The sequence below is a fragment of the Venustampulla echinocandica genome (assembly GCF_003357145.1).
Source record: "Venustampulla echinocandica strain BP 5553 chromosome Unknown scaffold_6, whole genome shotgun sequence".
Classification (NCBI taxonomy): Eukaryota; Fungi; Ascomycota; class Leotiomycetes; order Helotiales; family Pleuroascaceae; genus Venustampulla; species Venustampulla echinocandica.
This window is the reverse complement of record NW_022474211.1, coordinates 492,565-505,627: the sequence shown is the minus strand read 5'-3', so window position 1 is coordinate 505,627 and position 13,063 is coordinate 492,565. Positions and strand designations below refer to the sequence as shown.

General features: G+C 49.8%; 5 protein-coding genes across 5 annotated transcripts; 4 read left to right on the top strand and 1 right to left on the bottom strand.

The window, feature by feature from the left end:
- Positions 1-23: 23 nt before the first annotated feature.
- On the top strand, positions 24-2,043 carry BP5553_07599 (uncharacterized protein; the record flags this gene model as incomplete). The annotated part of the gene is made up of 2 exons (XM_032016222.1): positions 24-1,743; positions 1,796-2,043. The coding sequence occupies 2 exons, from the start codon at positions 24-26 to the stop codon at positions 2,041-2,043; spliced, it is 1,968 nt and encodes a 655-aa protein (XP_031867453.1).
- A 3,041-nt stretch (positions 2,044-5,084) lies between these two features.
- Positions 5,085-6,577, top strand: BP5553_07598 (Uncharacterized protein; the record flags this gene model as incomplete). Its single annotated transcript, XM_032016221.1, has 2 exons — positions 5,085-5,946; positions 6,012-6,577. 2 exons carry the CDS (start codon positions 5,085-5,087, stop codon positions 6,575-6,577), a joined length of 1,428 nt encoding a protein of 475 aa, XP_031867452.1.
- A 938-nt stretch (positions 6,578-7,515) lies between these two features.
- Positions 7,516-9,096, top strand: BP5553_07597 (Uncharacterized protein; the record flags this gene model as incomplete). The annotated part of the gene is made up of 5 exons (XM_032016220.1): positions 7,516-7,549; positions 7,610-7,756; positions 7,819-8,343; positions 8,449-8,622; positions 8,681-9,096. 5 exons carry the CDS (start codon positions 7,516-7,518, stop codon positions 9,094-9,096), a joined length of 1,296 nt encoding a protein of 431 aa, XP_031867451.1.
- A 786-nt stretch (positions 9,097-9,882) lies between these two features.
- BP5553_07596 (uncharacterized protein) lies at positions 9,883-11,048 on the bottom strand (the record flags this gene model as incomplete). The annotated part of the gene is made up of 2 exons (XM_032016219.1): positions 9,883-10,679; positions 10,754-11,048. 2 exons carry the CDS (start codon positions 11,046-11,048, stop codon positions 9,883-9,885), a joined length of 1,092 nt encoding a protein of 363 aa, XP_031867450.1.
- Positions 11,049-11,937: 889 nt separating this feature from the next.
- Positions 11,938-12,150, top strand: BP5553_07595 (uncharacterized protein; the record flags this gene model as incomplete). The annotated part of the gene is made up of 1 exon (XM_032016218.1): positions 11,938-12,150. One exon carries the CDS (start codon positions 11,938-11,940, stop codon positions 12,148-12,150), a length of 213 nt encoding a protein of 70 aa, XP_031867449.1.
- Positions 12,151-13,063: the final 913 nt, after the last annotated feature.

Sequence of the window (13,063 nt, the reverse complement as noted above, 5' to 3'; positions counted from 1 at the left end):
CCCCCCCACCCCAAGACATCATCATGGCAGACGAACCTAATGAGAGCACGCCTATGCGCTCCACCCCCGAAGATGAGGACGAGGTGTCTTCTGAGTCCAGCGGCGGCAGTGAGAGCGAGGAACAGGAACCGGAACAGGAACAAGAAGTTGAATGGCTGGTGACCTCACGGCAAAGACGCTCCACGGCGGGGAATCGCCTCAATTCCCTCCTCCGGCAAGAAGAGCCTGACGACGAGCTCGAGCTCCTGTTTGCTGAGGACGACGACGATGAAGTATTTGAGGATGAGGAGGCCGACCAGTCAGATGTGCAGATGGATTCCTCATCCGACGACGAAGATCAAGGACCTGCCGCCGGCGTAGACGACCTCGAAGGCGAGAACGAGTTACAAAGGCAGAGCAAGGCGGAACGTCAAGCCAAGAAGCGGAAGTTGAACGATGGGATCCCAAAGGTGTTCAAGAGGAAGTCAAGGATAGACGCAACTACTTCCGCTACGATTACCCCCGCCCCAAGACCTAAGAAGAAATCGGAGCGCCCATCCTGGATTCCGACGTCTGAAGACGCCCCAACTCGCGCTTCAGCGAGAGGGACGACAAGGCTAAGCAAACAGCAACTACACAAGCAGATGGTAGAGCGAGAGCTGAAGAGGTTGAAACAACTGGAGAACATGGAAAAGGCTTCTGCGGCCAAGAAAGCAGCTGCAAAACCGGCTATGACACAAGAGGATAGACTGAAGGAAGCTGCTAAGGTGGAGAAAAGCAATGCCAAGAGTTTGAGTAGATGGGAAGAGATGGAGCAACAACGGGAAAGGGAACAGAAGGAGAGGCTATTGGCACTACAAAACAGGACATTGGATGGGCCCGTCATTACATGGTGGAGTGGCATGGCGGAATGGGTTGGTGGCAAGTTGAAAAAGGTTGGACGGACAGTAGTTGTCCATAACGAGCCCAAAGAGAAGATCAGCAAGAAGAGGAAGGCTACAGAGCTGGATGCCGATTCAAAAGCTATGGCGTCTCCTCCAACGATTGTGGTCGCTACCCAAGATCAGTCAACAACTGTAGACTCTCAAGGGCTCGCAAAACCTACGTTGCCCACTAATGGACTGCCTTCGCCCGCGAAGGAAATCACAAATATCCACGAGAGTCCAACTATTCTTGATGCTCATCTCGAGGCTCTACCCCCATCAGACTCTGGAGCCACGACGGATGTCCAGAAAACTTCTACCCCTCCGGCGCCCCTTCAAACCTGTGGAACATTCCCCCCTCAGCCTTCTTCAGCCCAGCCCCCTTCAGACGCCCCAAACCCATCCTCTGTTCTCGCCCCTCCCCCGATGCACGGGCCTTTCCCGCCCGTTCCAGAATCAGGAGCGCCACGGCCTTCTTCAGTTCTGGCACCTCCTCCGATCAATGGCCCGTTCCCAGCACCTCAGATAGCGCCAAACCAAACCTCCTACCCCCTCTTTAAGCTAGCTCCACCAGTCCAACCTACGTTTGATGGTTCTAGTCCTCTGCCTGGATTTGGGTACAATTTCATGGCCCCCAGTCAATCTCCTTATCCCGGTCCATCACAGCCCTCATTACCTTCTCAATCCGCCCCTCCCCCTCCACCTGCAACCCCACCTCCTCCTGCCATTGAACATAGTGCCATCAACTACCTCATCCTCTCTAATTTTGACGAGACCGCCATTAAAGAGAAAGATGTCCAGACGCAGATCCTCTTCAACAGGAAGTTCCACAAACTCCCGAGTATGTCCCATTCCATCCAGTTACTGCCATCTCTTTACTAAGTCTGATACAGGGATTAAACATTCTACCGAACTTTGTGCTATTACATCATATCCAGCCAAATACCGGGATCCGTCCACAGGACTACCGTATTCTAGCTCCTATGCATACAAAGAAATACAGCGGCTGCAACGAGGGGAGTATAAATGGAGCAAGCTCGTAGGGGCCTATGTAGGGCAGGGGACTTATGCAGCGCGGGGTGTGCCGCCACGGTTTATTGATGCATTACATACACCGCAGGCCGCCCCGAAGCCGAGTTAATGATTGCGAGAAATGGGTGTGTATATATGAATTGTATGATTTGAGATGTATAGACATAATGACCTGTCGCCTAGAATTCAAGGCCTGGTGGAATGAGTGCGTCTTGTTAACCGATATAGATTGGAGAGGAGATGTGTATATATATGTATACATGGGTATGTGTATGCTAGGCATGCTAGAAATTGTAAGACTTATGCGGATCTACTGGGAGGGTGAACTCGACTGAGAGAACCAACCTTTGTGCTACGCGACATGTACTTCGTACTTATCTGCCGAGACTCGAGAAGTTAGTTGATGCGTCCAGAGCATATTACTCCGCTTTAACTACTATTATAAATCAACATCATGCTCAATGCTCCAGAAGCCTCAGTTGGCTGTAGTAAATTCGGAAATCTTCTCTGGCCGTAATGTCAGTATCTTACGTTTATCACCTATGCAGTAGGGACCCACCCCACAAGAACCATCGAAGGGGTTTTCTGACACCGTTGATTTATGATGGTCTATGGATGATAAATTTAGGCTAAAGCGGAAGAAGAGGGTGTTGATCTATTGTACTTAGGCCTCATTGAACGTCAGCTATTCCCTGCTAGCACTAACTCGACTTCTATATAAGCCGAAGCCACCTTGCTTGGCCCATCTGTAATCATTCAACGGCTTTGATGCTTCTCGGTTCCATGCAGTGATAATGGCTACACATGACCGATGTACTCACGTAGCAGAGGGAGAAACTCCTTGGTATGCACCCTATCCGGAGCCAAAAACTACAATACCCTCTGCTATCTCTCGGGCGACCCTGCTGTCATGGATGCAGAGAGGAAAAGTCGCTGGGAAGGACTTCGTTCTTGTAGATCTTAGGCGAGCGGACCATAAAGTAGGTCTCTCGGAAATCCTCCATGCTCAACTTTCTGCATGGATGATTTCCTCGTATTTCGGGGTCCTGATGTACTGACATATTTAGGGCGGAACAATTCAGGGATCGATCAACCTGCCTGTGCAGTCACTTTATCCTACAATCGCATCATTATATCTCATATTTTTCGCTGCTGGAATAAAAAGGGTCATTTGGTACTGTAGTAAGTGTTCCGATTCTATTTTATTTGGTTTCATAACTCACTGCAATATCCCTCTATTCAACCATTGTCTCTATCCCTTGCTAATCAGCATCCAATAGATTCCTCACGTGGTCGTGGTACTCGCGCGGCAGGATGGTTTGCGGATTATCTCAAGCTGCAAAATAATGTCACGATGGAAAGCTGCCTACTTGAAGGGGGGATAAAGGGTTGGGCGACCGGGGGGGACGAGTATGTCCGGATGATGGATGGCTATGATGCACCTGCATGGCAATAATCGATGAGGATATGCTGTGATGGTGCGAGCAGCGCGTGGTACCTCACAATAGAGAACTTGGTATTCTGGGCGGCCGGCAAACCCAAGATAGACAACTTCTCTTGAAGCTGTCCAAATAAATATCGAAGCCCGAGCCGGCATCCACGGGGCTATAACAGGACTGTAGTGAAAGTAACCTTTGGGTTGCCTCTGGAGTTGGGTTGGTTTTGATGTAGGGCCACAACACCTCGGTTGCCTAAAGGTATTTCGGTATCTTGCGCTAGGTGTGCTTCAGATACAAGCAAAGAGCAAAGGCAGTGCCGATTTTGCAATGCCTATCAATCCTGGGTATTCACTAATTGAAATGCGCCTTTGCCGAGAACCAACCTTGATCAGCTGGAATTATTGCCACCCCCTAGATCGGTCCTCCGCTCTCTCCAATTCCATAAAACGATACTTCGTAGCTAGATGGGAGATGTGAAAGTGGGTTTGGAGGGACTATGTATACATTGCATGCATGACTTGCACTATTTCGCCAACCGCTAAAGCGCAGGCCGAAAGGAAAACGAAAAGTCTTCCAGGTACTAGTACTAGCGATAATAGCCTTTACAGTATAGAACGTGGCCACTTGGGGGAGCTAAACTTTTAGTCTCAAAAAAGGGAGAGTTCGCGGTACCACATGGACAGTATATGAAGAAGACGAATGTCTCAGCTTGCCATTGCGAGAATAGCTGAATAGGGGGGCGCTGAGGCGCTACTACAAAGATGCAATTTTATTCTCCGCAATCTCCATGGAATCATGTAATGTAATGTAATAATGTATGTACATGTACCTTATTACTCTGCACTCTACACTCAATGTAACACGGCGCTGTTCCACGTGCGGTCCAGATTGTGATTGCAGCCGGGGTGGGGGCGAACCCTATGGAAGCTTATTTGGGCCTAGATCATAGATATTGGCCTATTAGCTCCCTCGATCGGGAGTATAAATAGCCTAGTATGGATTAGCGGCTGTTTGGGGTGCCTGGCTGGTAAGACCCTTATTCATGCAGAACCATCGCTCAACACATTTTACTGCCCTTATCATCAGATCAAATCTCAACCACTATACGTACATGTACTCCGTAATCTTGCTCCCAACTGCTACTGTACTGTACTGTATCTGCTGTAACACGGTAAAACACACAAACGGGCTGACTGCTACGCACCACACCCACGCCCACGCACTGTACGCCGTCAGCCATCGGCCACGACCCATCCGCCCAGCTGCTCGCAACTTGCAACGGCTCTGAGACGTGAGGATTAATTACTTCCTTCGCAATATCCCCCCCCCCCCAACGTGGCCAAGCCAGATTGCAGAGTGCACAGAGTGCCTTTTGCCTCCCTAGTATTGGCTAATCTGCGCCCAGGCCTCGGCAAGGCTCGTGTCGTGCTAGCGGGCGAAAATAAAAAGAACGAGAACCCTGCCCTCCGCAAAGATCGAAAAGAAAGGAGAAAGGAGAGAAGAGGGAGCAGCAAAGATCCCTACGCCCGTCCCGGAATGTAGAGTTTGCACATGTAAAAAAGTCCCGGTGCCAATAATGGTCCCTAGTAAGTGCCCAATGCCCAATCCCCCATTTTGAATAAAAGACGCCGCGTCCCCATGCCCTCCCGTTATCGTCAACTTGCTTCCTCCCAGCTACGAAGTCCCCCATTCCGCCCCAAATACACCCACCATGCCTCCTATAGTCGAGAAGACCGGCCCCAATGCCAGTGGCAATGGCCAGCATCTCGACCTCAACGGAAATGTCTTCGAGCTCCCGAGCTTCACCATGAAGGAGATCCACGATGCCATCCCGGCCCACTGCTTCAAGCCCTCCATCCTGCGCTCCATGGCCTATGTCGTTCGCGATTACTTCTATACCAGCGTCCTCATCTACCTTGCCGTCACCTATATCCCCCTCCTGCCCAATGCCTACCTGCGCTTCGCCGCCTGGGTCGCCTACACCACCGTTCAAGGCTTCGTATTCACTGGTATCTGGATTCTCGCTCACGAATGCGGCCACGGCGCCTTTTCCAAGTCCAAAAAGCTGAATTATACCATGGGCCTGATCATGCACTCCTTCCTCCTTGTGCCCTTCCACTCGTGGCGTCTCTCGCACTCGCAGCATCACAAATCGACAGGAAACATGGACAAGGACACCGCATTCGTTCCGCACACGAGAGACTCGTGGGTGAAGCGCAATTTGGGGGACAAGGCCCAGCAGAACCTGGTCGGACTCGCCGAGTTGGCGGAGGATTCGCCCATCGTTTCTCTCTGGAATGATATTATCCACCAGCTTTTCGGCTGGCCTGGGTATCTGCTGTTCAACTTGACCGGTCAGCATTATGATGGCGCGAAGGGGATGAAGATCTCTCACTTCTACTTCGGAGAAGACAGTGTTTTCTACAAGAAGAGTGAGCTGGGACTGATTTTGCTGTCTGACGTTGGAGTTGCGGTCATGATCGCAGGGTTGGTCGTCGCAGGACAGGTTTTCGGTAGCTGGAACGTCATTGTGCTCTGGGGAGTGCCATGGCTGTGGGTGAACAACTGGATTGGTGAGTCCCATCTGCGGCAACAGGGCAAGTGAGGAGAGAGAACTAACTTTTATACCCTTCTATAGTCGCTATCACCTTCCTCCAGCACACCGATGGATCCATGCCCCACTACAACAACAAGACCTGGTCGTTCGCCCGTGGTGCAACTGCAACCATCGATCGTGACCTCGGCTTCATCGACACCCATCTCTTCCACGATATTATCGGCACCCACGTCTGCCATCATCTTGTCTCCACAATCCCCTTCTACCATGCCGCTGAAGCCTCGGTTCACATCAAAAAGGTCATGGGCCAGCACTATAAGGCCGATACCAAGACCCCATTCTGGACCGCGTTTTGGCGCAACCAGCGGACCTGCAAGTTCGTGGAGGAGAGCGAGGGCCAGGAGGGTAGTGGCGTGTATATGTTCCGGAATCTGTATAACCGCCCTGGACAAACTCGGCCGCGGAATCTAATCACAGGGGAGAAGAAGCCATTCGATGTTTCGGAAGGCCTGAAGACAGCAACGGCCACAGCCACAGCCTCAGCCACCGCGATGTCGATGGCCTCGGCAAGAAATCTAGACGCTCGGAGACGACTAAGTCAGTCTGCTCAGCTACGTGCGAATCTCCCCTTGTTGGCGGAGGGTTGAGACAGCTCGTCGATAATGTTCTTCCACATACTTTGTCGGCTCGTCGCTCCTATTGGCGAACGAACGCATCCGTTCTTTAATTCCTAGCATTTCCATCCATCCATCAACTCGTTAATTCAAATCTAGCCTTTTTGTGCTTCTCCCCGGGGGAAAAAGAATTAGAGGAACATAGACACGTCTATAGAGATAGAATTGGTACTGAGATAGAAAACTTGAACGGCGTTGGGGAACATACATCGTTGTTAATTTGATTTGACGGCCAGGAAGCTAGACCACCTCCTTGGCTGGATACTGGGTTGGGCGGAAGACTTTCTTTGCTGCCAGTTTTGTTTGTTTGTTTGTGCATTAGATCATTCCCAGCTAGATAGATACCACGAAACGCTAGAACACTGGTTTTGTCATGATGTCTGCTGTTCTCTAAGTCTCTCCAACCTTGAGCGCATGATTGCGCGAGAAAGCGTATGAACAGCTAGTCACTTACTTACTGTGCCTAACCCAGAAGTATACCTCCGTAGGTAGTTGGGCTGCCCAAAACTAATCTTCGAAGTGTCGTATATAGCTTGGAGGTGCCTATTGACATACTCGAACACCGGGCTCCCGAGACTTAGTAAAAGTGATGAGTTGCATCAGGTGGATGTAGTTTGCAACATTTAGTCTCTCGCCGGGCAAGCATATACGAGCATTGTGTTAACCTAATTCCCAGGTACTGAGGAAAGAGGTTTGAGTACCTTGAGTCTCTTTGTGTGGCAATGCATCTCAGCGAACCCGGATCGGAAAAACCGAATCCGGATTCGAGTGCTGCCCCTCAAGATTCACGCGACCCTTGAGCCTCCCGGTCACGGACTCACGGTGGTTCGCGAGGTCCTTCAACGACGACTTCATAAACATATACCCATCTCCTTGATCGCCATCGCGCATCCTCTCGCGCTTCCGCCATCATGGCTGCCGCTGCACCTGGATCTACCAGCAAAGGTATTTTCGATATTTCCGGGCGTGCGCTCTGAGAAGATCTCACTAACCAAAGGTTGACAGCGCCCGTCGCGAGCGATGACGACTCGACCATCAAAGTTGCGCCCAAGAAGGAGAACAAGGACAAGTTAATAGGCACTATTAAATTAAAGAAGCCGCCGCCGAAGCACAACAAACCTGGGAACTGGCGCGATGGTAGCGTGATTGACGGTACGTTGACGCGAGAGGCTCAAGAGGCATGGCAAGACTGACGCTGATGCGATGCGATGCAGACGATAAGAAGAAGGGCACCGACACCTCCTCAGCAAACTCAGTACCAGCCTCCCCAGGCCCGGTTGTCAACCAGCTAGATGATACCGCACGAGAAACATTTGCCACTGGCCGGCCACTCGAAGATAGCCTTGATTTGCAACAGTGCAAGCACTGTAAGAAGAGCGTTCTCAAGACTACTATCAAGGCACATCTAGTAGCATGTTTGAAGGCGAAGAAGGAGAAGGCACAAAGAAAGAAGGAACAGAAAGAGGCTCGCGAAAGGGAGAGGAGGGGTCTGGGGGAGGAAAAGAAAGACGATGATGGTGATACGAGGATGGACGACGACGATGACGCCGACGATGATGTTTCTCCTGAAAAGAAAGGCCCTGAAGGCCTGAAGACTGCAAAGAAGAGTGCTGGGAAGAAGGTTGATGTGGACGATACAAAGAAAGGGAAAAAGCGTAAAGCCGACGGTGATGCTGAAAAGGGCCCCAAACCAAAGAAGAAAAAGGAGGAGCCAAAGTTAAAGGCGCCCAAGCCGAAAGGTACGCCATCCATACTCGCATTTTTCTCTCATTTCCTTTCATTTTCTTTTGAATATATATCTATATCTGGATCTAGTCTATGTGCTAACAGATGCGGGTAAAAAGGCCCAGTAGATGTTGAAAGGCAATGTGGAGTCATGAAAGATGGAGTTCCCTGCGCTCGCTCACTCACTTGCAAAAGCCATTCCATGGGTGCCAAACGTGCAGTTCCAGGCCGATCGTTACCATACGACATGCTTCTTACAGCATACCAGAAGAAGAACCAAGCCAAGCAGCAAAGTACCCTCCACCTGTCTCCCCTTTCATATGTCCACGTGTTAACAAACCCCCTTCACAGAAGCAGCAATCGATGCCAATGCTCCGCTCGAGGATGAAGAAGCTGCTAACGGCCCCGTCGATTCCGATGAAGAACTCACAGCTGTCATGCACGGCCTCTCCAATTGGAATCCGCAGCCTGTCGTCCCACCGCCTGTCCACATTCCCATCGAGAAACAATACATGCGCCAGAGACTATACGAGCAACTACATAATGCAACAAACGGGTTCACTGTCAATATCTTCAAAGTGGCCGGAGACGGCGTCAAGAAACGTCCGAAAACCGATACTATCCATTTGGATGCAGATGGTGATGCGGAGGGGGAATTAGATACTGGCTTGGGAATAGGGATGGCGGGAGTTGCGGCGCGGAGGGCAAGTGGATTCAATATGCAAATGCCGCCGCATAGAAAGACGTCGACTGCTGCTCAGCGGTAGGCATATCAAAGAATGTCTTGTTTCATCAATGGGACCTGGGTGGAGTTGGGGGTTTTTTGACAAGGAGATATATGATCATACAGTAATGTATTATGTGGAGCGGCGTTTGGGAGGATATTTACGCATTGGGAACGTCCAGCTACGGCTTGGATTTGGGAAATTGGCTGGTGGGTATTTCATGACAAATATGACTGGGCATTGGCTATAGCATTTGGATTAATTGAAGGATCCGGCTTGCTGCCATGTTGCACTTTTGCTTGCTTGATCCTCTTGTCCTCTTGACCTCTTGACCTCTTGACCTCTTGACCTCTTGACCTCTTGACCTCTTGACCTCTTGACCTCTTGACCTCTTGACCTCTTGACCTCTTGNCTCTTGACCTCTTGACCTCTTGACCTCTTGACCTCTTGACCTCTTGACCTCTTGACCTCTTGACCTCTTGACCTCTTGACCTCTTGACCTCTTGATCTCCACGAAGCATTCCTTATTCCTAATATATCTGCTAACCCTAAACTTGATACCTTGGTCGTTGACAAAATTATGAGTCTTTAAGTTTCAACACATTCTTCTACAACCAACAGGAGCAATACCACTATTATTTTATTCGTATTGTATTACTATAGCTCTAGAGGCAAGAAGCAGAGAACATGTGTTCCAAGCTATCAAGTACGCTTAGAGATATATCGTTCCCATTCCATCATCCGATGTATAACCACTTGCCGTTTGATAGACCGGGGGACCAATAGTGTGTTGCGAACCCATTTCGCCACGTGGAAAGTACGCCCCGTTCAGTAACCCACCGTTGTCAACCATCCCATTACCTTCACGACACCAATGATGCCGGCATAGTGCATCAGCCAACAATGCCCCGCATTATCTAGGACCGCCACATCAAATGGGTTTGCAGCAGGGAACAATTGTCGAGTATTAGGCAGGAATCCGGCGGTGTTCGTCCCACAGTCTACCGCTCCACCTGAATTGCAGAAGAGGGTATCATATTTTCCAGTCACCACGTACACAGGACCTGTAAAGCCGGAAGCAACAACGAGACCTTGTGTTATAGTGGCAACTTCACCCGTGGCCATTGTGCCTTGAAGGCTATAGTCGAGTTCGAAAATATCCTCACTATAATCATTGACGTGGTAGAATGTATCTCGGAAACCTTCCTTGTCGGCAAATTGTAGGTATTCGGGTGGAAGACTTCCGAACTTAGATGGATTGGTAATCTGGGCAGGGAGCAATGTGGCATTGATGCTTGTGACAAGGCTGGAGCTGTAGCCCGTGAGAACCAATACATTGACATCTGTCGGGTACTTGGTGACCAAGGCGTTGCCGAGCAGGGACCCGTAACTGTGACCTGCGTAGATGATCTTGTTGTAGCGGCGAGGGAGTGGTGAATTAGTTGAACGGATGAGGGTGAGAATCCGGTGAAGTGTCTCAACTTGAGCTTGCATTTGAACCACAAGATTGGGGTCAGGATGGGATGAATTGCCACTGCCTAGACAATCGATGGCGAGAGTTGGGTAACCGCTGACCGAGGCCCAGCTTACCCAGCTATTGCGATCCCAGCCATCAGCGGTCCAATCTATTGAAGTATTAATATCATAACGCTCCAATGCTTGATGGCTTAAATTGGTGACTTGAGGGCAATAGACTTACACTTGTTGGTGTAGGTTAGGCCGTGAACCAAAAATTGAAGAATATCACCATGATAGGGAAGGTTGACCTGCGGCTCGCAATAACGTGCAAAAATATTGAATGTTCCATCAACGGTAATGTTAAATGTGGGGGCAGTGACCACAGATAGATCCTGATTCTGGGCGTGGATAGTGACGGGGATGGTAAAATCGGTACACATGGGTTGTCGAGTTGCGAGGGGAGTTGCATTTGAGAACAAGCAAAGAGCAGAGAGTAGGAGGAGCGGAAGCCAACGTAGATTGCTTACGCGCGCCATGGTGATGACTTGTAGATGTATAGACTAGAAGTCCAGAAGGCTGGCAAATGTTTGGATCTGGATTATGTGGACGAGCGAAGAAAGGGAGGAGGTGTTATGAGGTGGGAGAGGAGAAAGGTACAAACCGGTGGAGAGGTTTATATAGATTCCTAGCACCCCTCCTTAGGAAAGAGGTGAATATAAATGTCATAATTGCTAGAGAGGATGGAAAGCGAAGTATATGTCTTGCTTAGTAGCGCTGAGAAACAGGTCGAAACGAGCCGCTACAGCAGCCACCAGATAATGCATTACTAGTAGCAAAAGCAGTGAATAATTCATTGTTACTCTCTAATCCGCCTTGGGGTCCTTCTCATCAAGCATGGGCGAATACTACCTAAACGCTAATTTGGTTTCCACGAATGCTGGAAAAGCCTATAGAAGGAGGGGATTTCCAACAGAGCGAAGTAAGGAGAGACAATTTTGCCAACAAAGCCCAACAAGCAGTTGCAGCTACAGCCCATATTGGCCAAGGGCAAGCACAGTATGATGACGGGAAGTATTGAATTCCACAGCTGCACGTGCTGGCGTGTGTGAACACAGTCAGAAAGAGCCCAAGCCAGTGGCACAGTTGCGAATAGAGCACACTGAGCGGAGACCCGTCCTCAAACTCTCGAGTGCTTTTGCTCACTTGATATATGTCTTACGCAACTAGGATAGCCATTGGATGGTGCAACGGCCAACCAACTGATTGTTGCCGTCCCTAAGAGCGTTTCAGCTCTTTAAATTGGACAAGTTTTGACGCCACTAAGCAGCAACCAGACCAAAGGAATTGCCATGACAGCGTAGGAAGTGATTAGAGCACAACGGAACAGATAGTGGCCGAGAGATTGATAACCAATGTTCCACGAGCATGGAATCGCCGAGTGAGGAATCCGTCCAGAAGCAGCACCAAGCATCACAAGATGCACCACCGACCAAGACATTATGGTTGAGGGTGGCGTTGTATTATGCCCCTGGCAGAGCTTTTCAAAGGCAAGATACATCGAGAAAGCCCAAGCAAGATCTTACTGCAGAGCAAACAACAAGACCTGAGGGGGCGGCAAGAACTCACGATCTAAGCTAGATTATCCGATATCACACGTTGTCATGCATGAGCGACGGGCAGAAATCCGAACCCCTGCTCGGGAAGTTTACCACGCCCTGGCCATGCTCAGCACCTGGCAAAGCGATAAAGGGGAAGAGATGGCTTTGAAGTTTGAACAGATCTATCCAGTCATAAACCTCCAATCAGCTTTTGCACTTTGTACATCTACCTCTGCTACCATGTTTTCCTGCCCGAGTGTAGACCCCGAAGGAACATAGTTACTAGCGCTTTGGTGTGCACTGAGGAGAATAGCGCTTTGAATGACGAGTGTGTCTTTCGCCAACTGCCATAAGGACCATGGATTTCTATCAGGTCAGTCTCCCTACCAGCAGCAGCGTGCAATCGCTGTTTAAGTGTCGCTATAGCGTGATGTTCATCATATCCTCTCCCTTAGATTGTAGCTAACTCAGACACACTCAAAACGCGCTATCATTCGCCGAACGAACCCAGGCCGACCAGTTAGTCGGATTTGGGTTTCCCGCAAAAGTTGGCGCTTTTCGGGCATATCAGATCAGAAATCTAGCCATTGACTTCGCCTTCTCGGTTTTAGGGGCCAGACACGGCAATGCTAGTTTTTCACCCTCAGTCCAATTTGGGCTCGTGTGGCTTATCTATCTATGCATATGTGTTGGAAGGGCGTCAGGGGATGCACGACGAACAGCTTTGTCAGTCGTCGCGGGAAGGGTGGACGGGCAAGCATATAGGTAGAGCACCAACCAGCCCCCGAAATCAAAGCCAGAAAGCTATCCCTCGGGAGTCTCTCTTAAACTCTTCGTATCTTCCATTTTCATCCTCAAAAGCAGTTTCCGACTCGGAAGGAAGTTAATGCTTGGCTTATGATTGCGGGATTTGAAATAATATGCTGAGAATTCGGCACTTAGCAGTTGTCCTG